This window comes from Lissotriton vulgaris, chromosome 3_1, assembly GCF_964263255.1.
Source record: "Lissotriton vulgaris chromosome 3_1, aLisVul1.2, whole genome shotgun sequence".
Lineage (NCBI taxonomy): Eukaryota > Metazoa > Chordata > Amphibia > Caudata > Salamandridae > Lissotriton > Lissotriton vulgaris.
Window position 1 is genome coordinate 1,578,342,821 of NC_141689.1, and position 19,337 is coordinate 1,578,362,157.

Consider the following 19,337-nt stretch of genomic DNA (forward strand, 5'->3'; position numbering starts at 1 on the left):
CTCATTTGGCAAATCATGGCACATGGTAAATTTACGGTTTTAGTATTCAAATCTACAGGTAGAATTTTCATGGCATCATTATTTAGGATGATGTGCTTGTGTGGCCCCTTCTTTAATACTGATAGCACTGGCACACTTGTAGCATCAGCACTATCTCAATAGGGTGTGCCCTCATTTGCATTAGGGCATTGCCTAATGCAATGGCCTCTTTTCCTATGCACCATATTATGGACCTAGGCGCAAGGACAAAGAAGCTGCCAGGAAGTGCACTGAAATTGTGCCACAAAAAGGCGGTGCACTGTCAGTGTGCAGACTGATTGCAACCCTCTGGAGGGAGAAAGGTGTTCCACAGACCCCCATGCATCCTCCTGCAGGGAGTACAGTCACTCTCTGCATCCCCTGCAAAAGGATCTCTCTCCCCTCTTGTAAGTGCAGACAGGGTGTGAAACATGGGGCAGCATTTAAACAGCTCTGTATTTCACTTGAATGCGCCCTCCCTAGGGCAGGCACATGTTTGCAGCTGTCTTGAGGGCAGCTCATTAAGCATAATACCTTGCACTTTACCTGTTTTTGCCTTGCACACCACCAAAAGGTGCAATGTGGGGAAAACATTGGAAGTGCGCCCTGCATGTAATATGGCCCCAGGAGATACAGAAAATAGTTTCATATATCTCTCGGGCTTCGCCTCATTGATGCTCTCATCACTAACGATGGGAAGCGGGTAAGCTTTTCTTCATGCTGGCTTTTACAACTGTTTCACTATTTAACAGAGTACAGAATTTTACATACCATGTTTAGTACCAGTACTAGCACTGACAGATAGCCATTGTAGATACATCATAAGATGTATATCGGCAAGTAAATGTGGAACCATTTCATACAATAGTAGCTGTTCGGCTTGAAAGTAAAGGATCATTTTTATAATTTGAGGCATGACTAGGTTTATTCTCCAAATTCCCTGATACAGGCAAGACTCAAAATTTCAACAACAACCTTGTTATCAATATACTTTCCTATGTGGGACTATTAAAAATAGGATAGGAAAAAAGCAGAAGGCTTTGATTTAATTGGGCAAATGGAATGTCATAAGGTTTAGCATTATTTTGTAGGAGTAACGATTTCAGCCTCTTGATGTTGATTAAACGAATGCTGAAGGTGACATGCTGCACTTAAAAGTGAGCCCAGGTAAGTTATAGTTAAATGGATGTGGAGTTAAGACTAGAAATGTGTACTTACATAGCTGGTGTAATGCTAAGTAATGCAGTACATGTGTTATTGTTTCAGAGCAATTTTTTGTTGACCTCAATATAAGGACATACAAGCAATATTATTGACATTTTTTGGAGCAGTGAGAGAAGGACCACAGTATGAGATGGAGCTGGTTGAGTCACTGAAGAGTGAGGGAAGGTGGTCACATGGGGTAGTCACTGGGCTTGGTTAAGATATATTGCTGACACAGTGATAAATAATTTCCATTTTATTCATTGGTAAAATCCTGATTGGATTACTGAAGTCAATAAGACTCAAATCAGGGTAGACATTCGCCAACTAATGGTGGAAATTAGCAATGAAATTAACAAGTTGACCCCCCCCCCTTATCCTTTTCATAAACTACCTATTGAGGCAAATGGTTGTACACATCATCACTGTGTACACCCAAGCTTGGGAAAATATTCTTACAGAAACTATTGTAGATGTATTATGATTCCCTGCTCTACACTAGTCTGTGATTCGGTGTGAAACTGGAGGCACTGGGAAGAGTACGGGAACAGTTTCTGGAAGAATTCAGAACACTGGCAATTCCTGAGTTATTCATGTGCATATAGGAATGCTTTAAACAGGAGGTAATATCAATGCCAGAAGAACAAGTCACCCCACCCTTCTTCACTGGACATGTATCCAGGGTCGGACTCAAAAAGAAAATAGACCCATGAACCAATATAAAAGTGGCCTCCTTATTAAGCTTGCTGCAGGCAATGTTTGTTTTAATGTCAGGGAAATAAATAGCAAAATGGCTTAGCAGGCCATAAAACAGGCCCACAAACAGCCATAAAATAGCCAATACACTGACTTGTCAGACCATTCCTGTGGGAACTGCCTAATTGGCCTATTGGCCAATCTGATTCTGCATCTATCCTTTTTTATTGACTATCCCCCAGATTCATCATGCTCCTCTTTTGTGAGTCTGTAATAGCGATTATTAAGGAATCGCTATTACAGACTCGCAAAACAGGATTCATGTAGAAATCACAATATTTATTGCGATTTCTACAGGTTCCTTATTTGCGATTAGCTAATTGCTAATCGCAAATAAGAAATAACTCTCCATTCATTCCTATGGGCCTAAAGGCGATTAGCGATTCGCATGTTGAGTTTGCGATTTCAAGGGTGCAGGGGTGTCCAAAGGACACCCTGTTGCACCCCTGAAATGATATTGGATGCTGGTGTTACGCACACACATGTCCCAAGTGTGTAACATACAACTTAGAAAAATGCACTTAAGTGCAGTTTTCTAAGTTTCCGCTATATACCACGAGGTTTGACTTCGCTGTAAATAGCGGCCCAAAATAGCGAATTCGCAATTTTTAAATGTTTCATGAATTGCATTTAAGGAATTTCAAATTGAGATTCCTTAAATGCAATTCCTCGCAAATTTGGGAATTCTATAATAGCGATTTTTGCATTTGGGATGATGAATCCCAAATGCAAAAGTTGCGCTTGCAAAGGGCCAGATTCTGAGAATCTGGCCCTTTGCGAGCCAAATTTCCGTTGATGAATCTACCTGTATATCTTTATTCCTCTGTATCTTTATTTAACATGCTTATTAGATTCAAATTTCACCACAAAAAGCTTTTAAGTATCAAAAGCAATCATAAACAAATGTCACTGATTATGAAAGCTTAAATTTCACTAGATACTACAGAAGAAGACAAACACAATGTAGGGTGGAATAAAATTGGATGATTATCTCTCTGGAACAGCTGACCCAAAATGTTATTAGAAATTAACATCTTAATGCTTAGAAGCAAAAAACAATAATACAGGCTGTAAACCTGGATGTGCCTGTGCATCTCCTTCTATTCCTAACTGCCCAAATCAGTCAATTGTTTTCAAACCCCAACAGCAGGCGAACCCTTTTTCAAAGGTGTCAGTCACCATACAAATTTGTGGAATTTTGGTTTGATGTAGAACACCCAGAAAAGAAGGATTTTAAAACTTGGCTCCTACATAGCATCTCCACAGTTGTGTTCTACCTCAGAGACGACTGTGTGCATCCTTTTGGAACTATATCAGAACTCTGATAGATTTCAAGAAAATTGCTAAACTGAACAATTCCAAACAATGTTGACAAATGTTGGCATTGGGGTCTTATTTTAGACTTTATTGGATGTAAAGCCTCATTTGATCACTGTGTCAACCAATTTTCAGCAGTTTGTTTATGTTAATGGTGGATTTATAGCACGCACAGCTACTCAGAGGAGTGTCCGGTGCAAGCCCAGTGGAAGGAAAGGCAGGTAAGAAACGGCTTATAAAGAGGAAGGTCTTGTCTTTTCCTGCAAAGCTTAGGATCCTGAATGCTGCGGAGGTCAAAGGAGAGAAGGTTCCAGGCCGATGCCGCCCTGAAAGCAAGAGAGCTCCCTCCAACTCTCTTAAGGCGAAATCTCGGGACGTGGGCAAGAAGCAAGCTGCGTGGCTGTATAGCAGTTGAGAGGGAACACTACGCAAAAAGAGTTTATTATTTAGTGCAGAGTTTGTCTATGATGCAGTGTGCAGGAAGGTAAAAGGAAAGGTCAGGTCATGATAATAGGTAAGGCAATATATTTGATAAAATAGGAGGTGTCTCCAGCTCTGACTGGAAGAGCTCTGCTTGGAAAAAGGTCCTCATATTTTATGTCACCAATGTTTTATCTTTTATTCTTGGAGAATCTGTGCTATTGTATCTCTTTTTGAATTCAGGACAATGATGATGTGAATTCCTGCAAAATCCTACAGGGCTATTAACTGGATCGACACTGAAACAAATACTTTTAGGGAAATAATATAGAACAGTTTCTAAGTTACCATGATATGATGAGAGTTTTCTGCTTGCTCCCACTGAGAGCAAAACATGAACCAATATGGATTACAGTGTCACTGACATATCTGAGGAAGTCTTTTTTGGGTATTTAGCTGAGTCTAGCTGGCAAGGCTGGACTTTTGGATCTGTAGGAAGCTGGCGAAGTTTAAGACAAACAGTGAATAATCGAGCCAAAAATAAATTGTGCAGGATAATAAAAACCAAAAGGCTATTTTTTGAAGGGCAATCTTTGTTTTGTTAACATTTTTATCCAAAGCTGGATTTTATATTCTGTGCATTTTTTCAAAATTTTCGTGCGATTTTTTATTGTGGCCTCCCACAGCATGCAGTTGATTGATTGCTAGTGGTATTCGAGAGACTTGAAAGCAACCGTTTGGGATGGAATAAAAATGCCCCTTTGAGTGGGGCTTTACCAGTATCCCACTGTATGGTGACTTGTTTCATTTGGAGATGACAATCGCAAACGATTTAGACGAGCTACATATTCTGTAGACAGTAAGGGGAGGTCCTTAGGTTGGAGATGAGAACTTAGGTTATTTGCAGAGGGTGAGTGAGACTAGGTAATTGGTTGAGAAAGCAACAGGCAAGGAATAGTGACAAGTGGAATGCTTGAAATTGAGAATACCAGTTGTGAAAAGGAGGTAGTAACCTTGAAGTAAATGTAGGCTCCCATAATGAAGCCCACTTTTTATTTTTGTGTGATATATATATATATATATATATATATATATATATATATATATATATATAGATATATATATATATATATATATATATATATATATATATATATATATATATATATATATATATCACCTGTCAAATAGTGATACTATGAAGATTGGTATCTATTGAGTGCGAAAAATTGCACACCTCACCAATTTTCCCCAGTAATGGAGAATATGATGTGGATTGTTATTCTGAGCATTTCAAAAGCTTCATGTCCTGATAATTGCCAGGCATTTATCATCTGTTCAATTATGGCACATTTCACCTACTGAAATGTACCTCTGCTAAAAATTATCGCGTGTGATCAAGTTCACATAACTTATAATTCTGGTATTACACAAACAGCAGTTTACACAGGGGTCTGAAGCTCACAGCACACTAGGAGGCCTCATCAGATGTCAAAGGCACTAAGGCTAAGGTGCACAACATATGCCCAGAAGGTCATGATCCATACCAGAGATTCAGGGTAATCTCTGACTTTGTAAATCAGCTTCATTTGGATGCAGCATGTGTATCTGTAACGTCTAAGGATGTCCTGAAAATCTAGCATGGATCTAGCCCTTTTATGCCTGTGTTTCACATCACTTTCTTTAGGAATAATGTAGAAGAAAGCTAATGGACAGTCTATCTTTCAGGGAGGTGTAATTTGGTCACGAATGAATGGTGCAGTGAATCGACCTCAAAATGTGACAATACAGGAATGACACAAATGCTGTGACATCAGTATAGATGAATAACTACTGAATGAGGTGCATTATAACTGTGACATCATGACAAGCCTGCAGCTATGTGGATGTGGCAGCTTGAGCAACTACAAACCTAAGACTACTACTGCCTTTCAGGAAAGATCGGGGTTTATAAATGAAACATTACATAAAATGATAAATGACACTTCTAGTTTCAAACTGGAGCATAATTTAAAGGATCAGGCTTATATGAACTGAATGATTTTTAAGTGTGGCTGCCTAATAATGATCCCTGGGACTGCTGAGTGTGTTAACATAATTTAAACTTTATCATTAAAAAGCTTTGTAATAAGGCTTTACTTTTAGGTCTGGCTGGACAGTATAGCCCTGCATCACCTACTGTTACAAACACTTTAACTCATACCTAGAGTAGGCTTTGACTCAGCACAGAATATTTCTCTCCCACCTCACTAGTCGTTAAATTACAACTTTCACCAGCAAGAGCAGGGATGAAGACTAGTTGGAAATCAACATATACTAAGAATCAAGGAGTGTGCACATAGTGGGACAAAATAAACCCCACAGATTGTAATCAAAGGTTAATAAGTTAACATCCAAAGGCCATAACGACCTGCTTAGCAGACAGCCCAACCCAACCCCTCTACTTATTTTAAAAGCATGTGCGTTATTATGTGAAGCAATTAAAAAGGAATTAACAATACAAACTAACTCTAATTCAGTGACACATAAATCGTTAGTTTAATAAAACCTGCTCTGCTGCACATAAAAAATAAAAAAAACACCCTTAGGTCAAATCTAGGTTGCCAAACAAAAGTTAAAGAGGCCAGGTTACAATATAGGATCACCCTGGAAGACAGGAAACAGGAGATCAGAAATAGCACATGGGAGAGTTTAAAACAGGCTGTGGCATTAAAAGACACACAGACATTTTAGGAAGTAGTAAATTATCTCTCCTCTGGAACAGACATGGATGCATTGATTCCAGAGGGGAAATGTGTGGCTCATTTTAAGAGGGTTTTTCAGGAAATTGACAGTGGAACCCCAGAGGGCGAGTCCCTAGTTGGGATGCACGGTAGTACCTCCAGCCTCAGGAGTTGTTTCCCCAACTATAATTGCATGAAGTTGTTAAATATATTAATCAATCTTCTTCTGTGAATGCCCCCGACCCAATGTTGTCCCTGTGGATTTATATAAATCAAAGATGCCCTTTTGGGCACCATTGATCACAAATGGCATTAGGTCTGCAGTTTCAGGTGAGATCCTTGGCTCCAGGAGATTGGCTACTCTTGTCCCCATTTTAAAAAAAGGGGAACAATTCATCCCTAACTTGCTATAGACCAATATGGGAGATTGATTCAGCTGCAAAAATCCTGGGGCGAGTACTGCTGGCATGATTGGAGACATGGGTGGAGGAGAACAATGTGCTATCAAAAGTACAATCTGGGTTTAGGCCAGTTATAGGCACAGTCGAGCAGGTTTTAAACCTGCATTTAATAAAGACTAAGTATGTGAAGGCCATAAGGGGCCTTTATTAACCAATCAAGTGCTTTTGATTTGGTCAATTGAAAGAAATTATGGAGGTGTATACAGGATATGGGTGAGGAAACGGGCCTTCTTAACATAAGTCACCTACATTGGGAGTGCAGGATGTCTATCCGTTATGGTCCCACGAGCAAATGTCATCTTATATCGACCCCCCGAGGGGGGCAGACAAGGTTGTATTCTGGACCCCTTTCTTTTTTTATTATATGTAAATGGAATTTCAAATCATTTAACCAATGTGGGTATGGATGTGCAGAAAATCGGATACCAAAATATTCCACTTTTATTGTACGCAGATGATGCAGTCCTAATGGCCCGCATGGCCAATGGGCTTCAGAGCTCACTGGAGGGTTTCTCTGACTTCATGGAGGGACTAGACCTAAAAGTCAGTTATTCAAAATCATATATAATGACTTGTGGTCCATTGGCTTAAAAACAAAATGTTTTAACATGGGCTGGCATTCTCTGGACAAGGTCAGGGACTTCAGTTACTTGGGTGTAACCTTTAGTTAATCTAGTTCATGGAAATCCCTTTCACAACTGGAATCCCAACAGATGGGTAGGAACATTAAAGGCATTCTTCATTTCGCTGTCAAATTAAAAGAAAAACCTGTAGCTGATCTTATAACATTGTAAAAATATAAATGTGTATCGAACATCTTATATGGCTCAGGGGTATGAGGATCACGAAAGTTGAGGAGTTACTATGTGTCAAAATTGTTTTACCTGTAGGCTGCTGGCAGGTCTAAAAAACACAGTAAATTGTATTTGCCACGAAGAACTAGGACTGCAGTATTTAGATGAGCTAATTTGATTGCCCCCTCATTTGTTGTGGATTAGATATTTGATGACCCCAGAAGCAGGCTTGACAGGAACATGCATTCAAAAATGCCTAAACTTAGATAGAGCTGAAGGCCTACCATGGTTAACCTATGTTAAAAAGATGTTTTATACTTCAGGCCTAGGTGAAATGTTCTTATATTCACAAAAAATTGACAAAGACGCAAAACTGAGAGTGAAAAAAAGCTTTTATGATATTGTTGGACTTGGACCTCTTTGCTGGGTCATCCCTGAACTTTTTGCCTTGCCTTTTGTCTGACCTGTTTTTGTTGGTTTTATGACTGGTCGCTTTACCACTGCTGATCAGTGCTAAAGTGCATATGCTCTCCCTATTGTAAATGGATGTATGGATTAGTGATTCCATGATTGGCTGGTTTGGTTTACCTGTCAGACCCTAGTACAGTCACCAGGAGTGACCAGGGCTGGTAATCCAAATGTTGCTGGTGGGCTTGCAGCACTAGTTGTGCCAACCACAGAAGCAGCCTGTAAAAGTGTGTCCAAGGCCTGCCATTGCAGAGCCTGTGTGCAGTCTGGTACTGCCATGCTGACTGGGCAAGTGAACCCACTTGCCAGTCCCTAGACCTTCCCTTTTCTTCATATCAGACACCCCTTTGGTAGGCCCAAGTGCGGGGTGTATTGTAAGTATAAGGTAGGACATGCCCTGGTGCGTGTGGCATGTCCTAATAGTGAATTACAGCCATTTTCGTTTTTCACTATTGCAAGGCTACCTGTTCTCCCTAAACCAGAATGGGCAGTTAGATTATTACATCTTATAATCCTAACTGACTCAGGGAACATGGTATAAATTCGAGTTTAGTATGCCTGAACTCAGAATGATAAAATACATATTTCAGTGAAATTGGTTTTAACATTCTGTGTTTGAAAATACCACTTTTGGAAAGTAGGTATTTTATTGTCTAACTATCCAAGCCTGCCTCGGCTAGGTTGTGTATTTATTGTCTGGAGTTTGAGTGACAGGGGCTGTGGGATTCCAGGAGACAGGGTGAGTCATCCCAGTGGTGAATAGAGAGATCTGCATCTAGATGGGAGGAAGGAGTTACACCTGGGACATGAATAAGGCTGTGACTTCCCTCCATAATGTTGGCTCCACCTCTTGTGGTGTGTCTGATGTCTCTGCCCTGCACTGTGAAAGGAGAGAAGTAGTCATGTCAACAGAGTGCTCCAGGGCTGTGCCTTCCCTCCACAATGCTGGCTCTACCTCCTGTGGGGATTCTGATGTTTCTGCCCTGCACTGTGAAAGGAAAGAAGGAGTCATGTAAACAGAGTGCTCCAGAACTGGTTTGGACTAGGCAAAGGCCCCTCTGCCCTCAGAGGACAAAGGATTTTGGGGTATAAGTATTGGGACCCTGATCCCAAGAAATTAGATAATTTTTGGACAACAAGAAGAAAACTTTGCTGAGGAGAGGAACCTGAGGAAACTGAGGAGAGACTATCCCTAAGCTGAATTGCTGCTTAGGGGATTGGCCTGCAGTGGTTACTTGACTGCCAAAGAAAGGAGAAAGGACATTTGTGTGCTTTATTTCAACTTGTGAAGGATCTCCAACGGCTTGAGAGAAGAACTTGCCTCCTGCTAAAGTCTCAGGGTCAACAGACTTCAGCCCCCAGCTCCCCAGAGTTCTTTGGAAGTTCCTGCTAATGTTTTGGGCCTTCTGAGGGACTGCGTGTCGCAAGGAGCTGGAAGTGCGACTCAAGAGGGAGAAGCATGTTGCCATCGCAGCCGCTGCCGTCTCAACGTGGATGTCGCCGCTGTATCTGATGCATTGCACCGCATCTCAAGAAACGTCCCGCAACCCCGAAGAAGTGTGTCGCAGCCACTGCTGTCACATCGTGGATGTCGCCGCTGTAGCTGACGCATTGCACCGCATCAAGAGAAGCACCTTGCAACGAGGAAGAAGCTTGTCGCCGCTGCTGTTGCATTACTGAGTAAGGATGTCGCCACTGTAGCTGTCGCATCGAGCAGAAGCCTCTCACATGGTCGGAGAAGAGTGTCGCCGCCAAAGCCGCTGTTGTCGCATCACAGTACAAGGGTGTCGCCTCTGCAGCTAATGCATCGGCCGAGACTTCTCGCAACATCAGAGAAGGGTGCCGCATCAGGAAGTACTTGACGTCTTTATTTCTTTGCACCGGATCTTTGCCGCATCTTCATCCCTGCAACCCTTTCGTTGTAAAAGCGTGACCCATCGTAATTTTATGGTCTTGTGTTAAGTCTATATAAAGAATATTTTTTTTTAATAATATACAACTTGTGTGGTGTCCATCTGTAGTGTTGCCACTTGATTACTGTATGTGTTCACAAATGCTTTACACACTGCTTCGGAGATAAGCCTGTCTGCTTGTGCCAAGCTACCAAGGGGGTATGCAGGGGTTATTGTAGGAGTGTACCCCCTTACCCTGACTAGAGGCAGAGGTCCCTATTTGTCACTTGTACATACCTGTGCAAACTAGAGACCCCCAAATCTAACAGATATCAAGATGACTGAGAGATTAGCAAGGGCACAAAAAATGCAGTCCATAGAGGTCTATTTTCAAGTTGTAACTGTTACGCATGCTGAACCCTACCTAACTTGGTTTGAGAACTCAAATTGACACCTTTCCACTCACCTATTTTAGATTCATTACATCCATTTTAAAGTAGCTTTTTCCGATCAATGTTCCTGGTCTCACAATTTACCGCCCTGTCGCAGTAATAATAAATGGTCTCAAAGCACATGTCATTTTTTAATGTTCTGCAATTTATTTACGCGCCCAAGGCTAGCTTCCTTTGTACCAGTGTTACTCAATGTAAAATTTAAACAACATCGAGAAGCGCTAAAGTTCTTACAAAAACTATCGGCGAAAGAGATTTGTTAAGCAGTTTTAAATTTTATGTAGAAAGCTATGGGCACTAGGAAAAGATAAGAATTATTATTTTAACAGAATTTTACATGTTTTAGATACACCCAAGAAACAACTGTCTTTCGGGTGGTAATTCTGATTTGATAAATATGTTTTTACTAATTCATGATATTTTGTATAATGAATTGTTCTTATTATTTTATCGTTTTTTTTTTGTTACTATGTGAAATAAAGATTCAAACCGCAGTTTACCTTGTTTGGCTGTAATGTTCTAATACAGTGGTTCTGAACCAAGGACCGCTGGGCGTTCTGCGAGACCTATTCAGGGGGTCAAGAATGGTTTACAAAATTAGATAATATTCAAATTCATAAATTAAAATGAATAAAGTGTATACAAATAAAGAAGCACATTTTAAAACAGGTTAAATGTTTGATTGTCAATTAAATAAAATATTTCAAAATTAAGAGATTCGCTTGGTATGTACTTGTTTTTGTAATTGTGTGCATTGATTGCGGTTCAAGTCATAGAAATCACTTAGGCAGAGAGTCCCTGGCTTCCAATAAACACCCCGTGGGTTCCTGGATTACAGTAATGATTCAATGGAAGTGCACAGCAGTCAAGAGGTTATGCAAGGGTGTTCTAATGCATGCCACCTTAACATGCCACAAAAGTTGATACTGTAGTTTCGTTTTTTTGCAGTTCTGTAAATCACCAGTGATAGTTGAATCAAAAAACGGGGCTCAATTAATCAAAACTCTGCCCTGCAGATCAAACAGTTGTCAAGTCAAAATCTCCGTGTCAGTTTCCTTACCAGCTGGTGTAGCTTGAGAAATGTGAGTCTTATTGAGGGAGGGCCAGTTATATACAAGATGACAGTATGTCATAGAGACAGCGGGGCAGACAGAATGAGTCGCCCCAATGACATGGCTTTAGTTGGACAGTTGTAAGGTGCTTTAAGAGGTTGATTTGAGAGTAATCATCTCATCTGAAGGGAGGTTCAGCACCCAGTGCACAGAGTGCGACGCCATCATTGAACATGAATCCCATAAGACATGACACCTCAAGACAGCATCACCAAGGCAGCCTTTCAATTTGTCATTATTTATGTGCGAAAAATGACAGATTTCGCATTGAGACACTGTAAGAGAAATTAGATTTTCTTTGCAGTTGAGGAAAACCCCGGCGTCTCAGCAGTTGTCGTTCATATATTTTGACAGCTTTCATTTTCCCCATCAAGCGTGGTGTTCACAGTGGCATATTCTGTGAGTAAGAGCTGACTGGCATTGTATTGTTTATAGGCGCGGAAATACAGCTGAACGACCGTCGTTTGGAGCTGTCTGGGATGGGATGTGAGTACGCTCTAGCTCGTTCTCAGGACATAGTAACCTATTTCTTTCACCAATGTTGACGCGAGGCAAGTAAAGAGGGCATAGCTCCATGCACATCCATCAAAACTTTTACCACTCGCTTTTTTTGCCTCTTTTCATGAGAAATATTAACATCTATGGGATGTTATCCGTCCTGAAAATCAGCAATGGGTCTTACGTTTTCATCCTTCAATAAAGGAGGAAAAATATAGCTTGGCGATTTTGTTGAATAGAACGTTCTCACTAAATGCAGCCAACCACCCAAAAGAATTTCCGTGAACTTAATTTGGTGTTGAATCCAACTGTACATCATTGGGTATGAGAGGGACGGAGAGGGGGAGGGGCATATATTAGAAACCACAAATGCATATATTTTTTTACAATTCATTGGATGACATGCATTAAACCAGTGACTAAGGAATTTTGCCCTGATGACTAGGCAACTTTGCATCAGCATTATCACTGAATAAATAAGGCTCGATCACATTTGCCTTGACTGAGCAGCGCAAGAATTACATTTGCACTAGACTCAGAATTACATTTTGCCGTAGCTGGTAAGTGCAGATGTCGCTAAATGACCCTTTCACCAGGGGAGCATTACTCAACGACCTATGCAGTACATGCAATCCAACGTGTCTTTGCAATGCACCATTTTCAGAGTCAAGGCAAAACTACCTTAAACTGATGTTGTTGTTTGCATTACAGCACGGAACCCTATTTTCTGTACGGACTGCTCCCAAGACATCGGGCGAGAGATGGCGATAGGCAACAACACTCATCGCAGCTACTCCATCATCCCATGCTTCATCTTTGTGGAGGTAGGTGCACATTTGAAACCTTCGCTGAAGATACAATGCGCTGCTGTAAAATATGCACAGAATATGAAGCGTTGCTTCCATGGTTATAAGTAGAACTGCATAGCAACATCAGATTTTATTTTATGCAGAGGATTGAGTATGATTGCGATGCACACTTTTCAGAGATGCCTTTAAAAATTATTAGAACTTGCTGACCTCTTCCAGCTATGATCATCTACTCAGTGAAGACCAGTCACGCTATACTAAAGTAGTCCTGTCATGTTAGATCATGAAGGAGCAGTAAGCTGATGACAGCTGTTATGTCTATCAAACAATGGACAAGATCATGAAATAGTCTCAAATTCATTATCTTCGCCACACGTCACCAGGGTAGTGAGTGTGAAACAAACGCAATCAATCAATCTATCAATGTAGGGAAATGAAGATCAATTTTACCATCTACTACAGGGGTTTATTACATTAAATATATCCTTTAAGGTGTGACTTATTTCCTATAATGGATGACTTGTGCTCCGAAAAGAATGGTGCTTTTCAAATTGTACGAGTATGAACAATCACGTGGGTCCCGTGAGATAGATTGCACGAGATAACGTAGGCATTGATGAACTCTTGCAGGATTTCAAAAACTGGGATTAGCTGCTGTGCTGTTTTTGTGTAACTCTATTGATTCTGCACGTCTGCTTGGTGGTTATTTTTTTATAGCTCTTTTTTCTTCATATCTCACAATCAGATATTCCATTCATTTTCATACCATTGTTACCCTCATTTATACTCTTGCATTTCTCTAAATTCTTGTGCATAGACCCATCATCTTTGATATTTGTAACATCTTGTGTGCAAGTGTCTCAGATTTTCACTGTTGCCAACTTAATTTTTTTAATCATATTAAGTCGAAACCTATCATCTTTTCTTCCTAAAAGAAACCTATTCATCTCTAAATCACTCCTTCACTAATTAAATACATTACTAGTTTATGCAATTACTTTTGAAAATATTGTCTACCAGTATTGTGTCCACAAGTGGGCATATTTACAAGCAGCTAGCGCCACTGCAGCATCATTTTCTTTGACGCAGCTGTGGCACATTTAATGCTCCACACTGCTCCATATTTACAAACTGATAAATTGGGCCCAAAGCTTCAGTTTGTAGAAGCTGGTGTCACATTATACCTGGGCCAGGTATATTGTATGTAGGGTAGGAATTCCCACGTTAAAAGCCACATAGAACTGATGCAGTGAAATTTACAACTTTTCACTGCATCACTCTACAACTCTTGACTGGGTCAAAATCCCTACCGCTTCTAAAACCACCCGTTAGAATTGATGCAGGGCTTTGAACATGGAACTCGCCTCTGTGTTCTTTTTTTTTTTTCAGCTCAAAATATTTTATTGAAGAAATGTTCATGAATATTAAACACAATACAAAAAATAATATCGAACCATATAGTATAGAAACATACTACAATATATAAGAAAAGTAGAATAGCAATACCAACATTTCATACTAGTACAAACATGATATAAATAATAAAATAAACATTAAAGAGCTACAGTAAGCATAAATTAATTATTACAATAGGAAATACGTTTCCTAAATTGTAGAACATATACTAATGTAGGAATCTAAACTAGACCACATACTAGATTTAGAAGAAGAGGGGTTCCTTTGAGAGTGTGGAAAAAGACATTGCTCACATCTAGGAAAAAGAATCCATTCCCACCATGCATTAACCGAAAGTGAAGTAGCTTCCTTCCTATTACAAGTAATAGATTTGAGTGCAGTAGAAATAAGGAAATCCAACAATTTACAATCCATAGGTGATAAAATGGATTTAAAGAGTGAGGATTTGAGAATTAAAACATGAAATGATAAAGTTGTCTGGATCTTAAGGATCTGTGTAATAAGAAGGGATGTACGGCATTACAACGCGGGCTTTTACACCGCGTGCCGTTACAACACTGTTTTTACAACGCAAGTCGTTACAACGACTTGCGCTGTAAGGGCTGGATAGTGGAATAGTTACATTTTCTATTCCAACTCCAGCCACGTTACAGTAGGGAAGGTGTTGGAATAGAAAATGAACTATTCCCTATCCAATTGCGCCCTCCAGCGCAAGTCGTCGTAACGACTTGCGTTGTAAAGACAGCGTCGTAATAGCAGCGCAGGGTAATGCCCGCGTTGTTAAGGATGTTTCCCAATAAGATGCCATATTTCTGATAAAAACTGGTGTATGATAGAACAGTTGAAAAATAAGTGTCGTAGGTCACCAGTTACAGAATGAAATTGCCAACAATTTGAAGTATCTAGAAGTTCAGCTTTAAATAATTTGTCAGGAGTCCAAAAGCATTGATAGAGTAAGTAAATATAAGTTTGTATAAGGGTAGCCAGAAGATAATTAGTGGTGTTGGAATACAAAATGTCCTTCCAGGATATGCTAGATGTATGAAGATTTAAGTGCGGAGACCATTTTTGATTCAAATGTGCAAAGGGGGAATTGGAAGTGATAAGTTTTTTATATACTTTAGATGCTGTATGACCTGGACGGCTGATTAGAGGCTGTATGTCCTAAATTACTGAAGACTCGCCTCTGTGTTCTGACGCATTGCTGGAGCTGCGTCAGGTTTATGGCCAACTCCAGCAATGCCTCACTTTAGCGCAAAATGATGCGTCAGAATTTCTGATGCGTTAGTGCATCCTTGCACCATTGAGCACTGTATTGTAAATACAGCGCATCGCTAGGGCATTTGCGGTAGGTGCAATAAACCTGATGCATTGATGCTGATATGTCAGTTGTTGTAAATATGCCCCAAAGTATTGCATATTCTGTTGGAATTATGATGAGGAGCGAGCACATTATAAACTGACTTCTCACTGTACATCAGGATGCAATCTGCAATCTAGCAGCATGAGTCTCATAGGCAGGCTCGAGTACAGAAGAAAGAAGCACTGAGGAAAAACAGTGAGTCCAAAGTACCCTTCTATGGAATGATATAGAATCTTGAACTCTCTCCTCCAAGCCCTGCCTAGACCAGCTTACCAACTTTTAAAAAACACCGAAGACAACGTTTTTAAAATAAACTTTCAATCCTATACCAACTCATTCAGGACTGCCCACGTTTTTGGTTCAAAATACCTCCATCTTTTGCTAGCTCACCAGATATTAGTAGTCCCTAATGATGTACTAGGCTGTTATTCCTTTCCTTCTTCTGCTGTAAATTGCCCTTTCTGATAGGTTCTTGCTTGTCTGGTCAGTGGACGCATTTGACAGTGTATTTTAAAATAATGTGGAAGGCTTGACTGCTTGAGCCACCCGTTTACATTTTGACTATTATGGTGCCTCCCTGACTGATCGAGTTTGTTAGTCCCTCAGGGTTAGCTGTGAGGAAGTAAATGAACCGAGCTTTCAAAAAGTGGCTTGCATTTTGTTCTGAGCAACATGACCAGATAAAACTTTATACGAGTTATGTGAAATACTAGACTAGGACTACACATTTTGCCCCGAGGATGGCCTTGCAGACCTTGAAAAGCTGAAATGTCAACACCCAATGAATCCTCGGTTCAATTCATTTATTTTTAAATTATTTAGTAGTAAGATTTAAGCTTCATAGTTGTATTTTGGACTACATTAATGAGTGCACAGTGTTTTTGTGAATTTGTCGATATTTGTTTGTGCTTTGGAAAATATATCTTCTATTGTCAGATGTAGCCCCTTCCTCATTGTGTATTTGTATAAATGTTACAGAAATAATTTCCCCTTTCTGCGTTTGAATGTCGTACATAAATTCAGTATGTTTGGGATTTATATTAGATGTAAATCCCGTTGCTAGTTTTTCTAATTTTGCAGTTTCAGCATGCTAGCCAAATTTTAATGCATATAAATATTAGAGCACTAATTACTAGGGCAGGGCCTCTCTCCCTGAGCCAGATCCAATGGCCAAATAACTCCTCTGGAAATTATTGCTCTTTTGTTCATGCTTTTATTGGTAAGATGTTGGCACATTGCAAATCAGTTAAATAAGTAAATAATGCCTTGAAAAACTGGAAGTCTAATATTTGTGTTATTGACACCTTACTTGTTTTTTGTTCAAAGCTAAAGTTCTGCCTTGTAGTTTGTTTGTGACAACTGTGAAAAACGCATTACTGCACTTTGCCTGCTTGTTGTTGGTAAAGGTTGCGGTCTAGACCCCTGATATCAGAAGGTAAAGATGTGACGTGTGGAATGTGATGGAACACATGGACCAATTCACAAAAGTTTTTCTAGACTTAGATGTACTAAAATAGGCATTTAGAAGTCTAAAGTCCACATCCTGAGTCAAGAAAAGGGTGCATGAAATTCAATGAAAGAAAGTGTCCTTATACCAGTGGAGAGTGCACCAGTATGACAGATTTTCTAATATCTTAGATTAGGGCAAAATGGAGAAAGCTACTGCTTCAAAGTTGGGAATGGAACACCGTCAAATTTCAACAGGGATGGGGAAGGCGTCTCTGGACAGGTAAAATATGTTGGTTGTAGAGAAAAAATAATTATACTGCACATATTAGGAGGGCTACTCTTGAAACTCTGCATCTATTATCAATTTCTAGGACTACAAGGATACAGTTTCAATCTCGAAAAGTCATAAAGGTGCTCAGAACATTGGAAGAAACCAATGTGATTAGTTTGCTGATACATATGATAAATGATAAAAAGCCTATACTGCTGGAGCAAAAGTGTTCAGCGCAGATGACTGTTAAAGAAGCATAAGGATTTCTTGGGGATTCATCATAAAGGGTGTTTTGATAGAATGCTGGACATTCAACAGTGGGTTCTGTTCCTCACTACCAACCTCATGGCACAATGTGCACTTCAATAGAAAACGTAAAGTTGAACATTATCTAGTTTTCATCAGAATATTCAAGGGAAAACATCACTGAATATTATTTGCTTGTTGTTTTAGGATCCAAGATCTAGCAACAGCCTTTTTATTAGAATAGTAGACGCAGGGGTCTGCAGAGACCGCAGCTGGCAGGTAATGTGGTGGTTGGCGCAGTGCCGTCTGCCTTCTCTTGTCTCCCTCAGGCTGTGGGAACTGGTAGAGAAGGAAGAAATTGAATGCGACTGCTAATGGCCTCACAGCAGCATCACTAGCGTTTCCTCGCCTCAAACAAGGTGGGCTAACTCAGGCAAGCAAGAGCTTCCCCAGGTAATCTTAGGATACTGGTAACAACATTTGCTATCAGTTGCCCTGGTAACTCCCACCGAAATCTCTTTGTGAAAAACAAAAGCCACTTGTTGTCCAGGCTTTTGTGTCATCACAAAAACAATGTTTTTTTAACAGACATTAGTGAAGTCTACATTACTTGCCAATTGATATGGAACAAATTACTCATTCATAAACATTTCTTCAAGATACATTTATTAAAAGAAAATAAAGTAAATGTCAGATGTTTAAATTGGTTTCCTTCTTGAAACCCGTGACCGTTATTACTTTTGATGGGATTGTTTAGAAGTGTGTTAAATTTCTTTCCCAATGAGGTATTGTTCTGCTTTTTAGCTGCAGAGCCCTTCATGGAAACAGTCTGGCTGGCGTCACGTGGGCCGTCATGTCGCTGTTATTAACTTAATGATGGATTTTAAATGTCTTTCCTGTTGTGACTAATTATAAACCTGAAAAGACATGTGAACAATGATCCTTTCTGATGAGTGGTCACTGAGGCATGTCATAATTTATCTTAACAATAGATCAGCTTCAGTTCGTTTAGTGAAAGGAAGAGAAGATGGGGCTTGTATTTTTTTCATGTTCTATTCCCTCACAAATGGCCTGCGGCTGTGTAATAACCTCTGCCTGTATCAAACAATTGGCCACCTGTTTATTGAAGGAGAGATGCATCCATGGTAACCATTTGTCTGCATTAGGTACCCTAACAATTCATGGGTAATTTAAATTATAGCTGTAGTGTTTTTTCTTTGATTTCCAATGGAGAGATGACCATGCATATTAAGTAGATTTAAAATGTGGATTAACAGGAGGTATCATACATATATCCAAATAGGCTAATTGAAAAGTTCCTAACACAACATTTAAACTCACTAATGGTAGCTCAGACTTCTAGGTGTTATTTGCAATGGTTGTGAAGAACAATCAGCAAATACGTTTAAAATATATGTATACACACACACACACACGCATACACACACATATACTCAATCAGTGGTTCTCAAGCGTGGCTTCCACCAGATATATTGATGGAGATGTAGTGGCCTGTTAACCTTACAAGACTCATCTCACTTCAGAAACAGGGCGCATAATGAGGTCCTCGACAGTTAAGGGGGTGACTTGGAGAGGCCTTCTGTGTAGGGGGATAACAAGAAGGGAAGCTACTGGGATTCAAAAACAGAGCTGGAAAGTGCCCAATGGC

The 19,337-nt window shown here is 40.0% G+C and overlaps 1 protein-coding gene across 2 annotated transcripts in view; it reads left to right on the top strand.

Annotated features, from left to right (window-relative positions):
• The window catches only part of PLPPR1 (phospholipid phosphatase related 1), a 641,269-nt gene that overhangs the window by 356,401 nt on the left and 265,531 nt on the right, over positions 1-19,337 (top strand). For both annotated transcript variants that reach the window (XM_086962070.1, XM_086962071.1), the window contains exon 3: positions 12,826-12,938. In XM_086962070.1, the coding sequence (XP_086818196.1) occupies positions 12,876-12,938 (63 nt within the window). In that variant the 5' untranslated portion in view covers positions 12,826-12,875. The remainder of the gene's footprint in view (positions 1-12,825; positions 12,939-19,337) is intronic.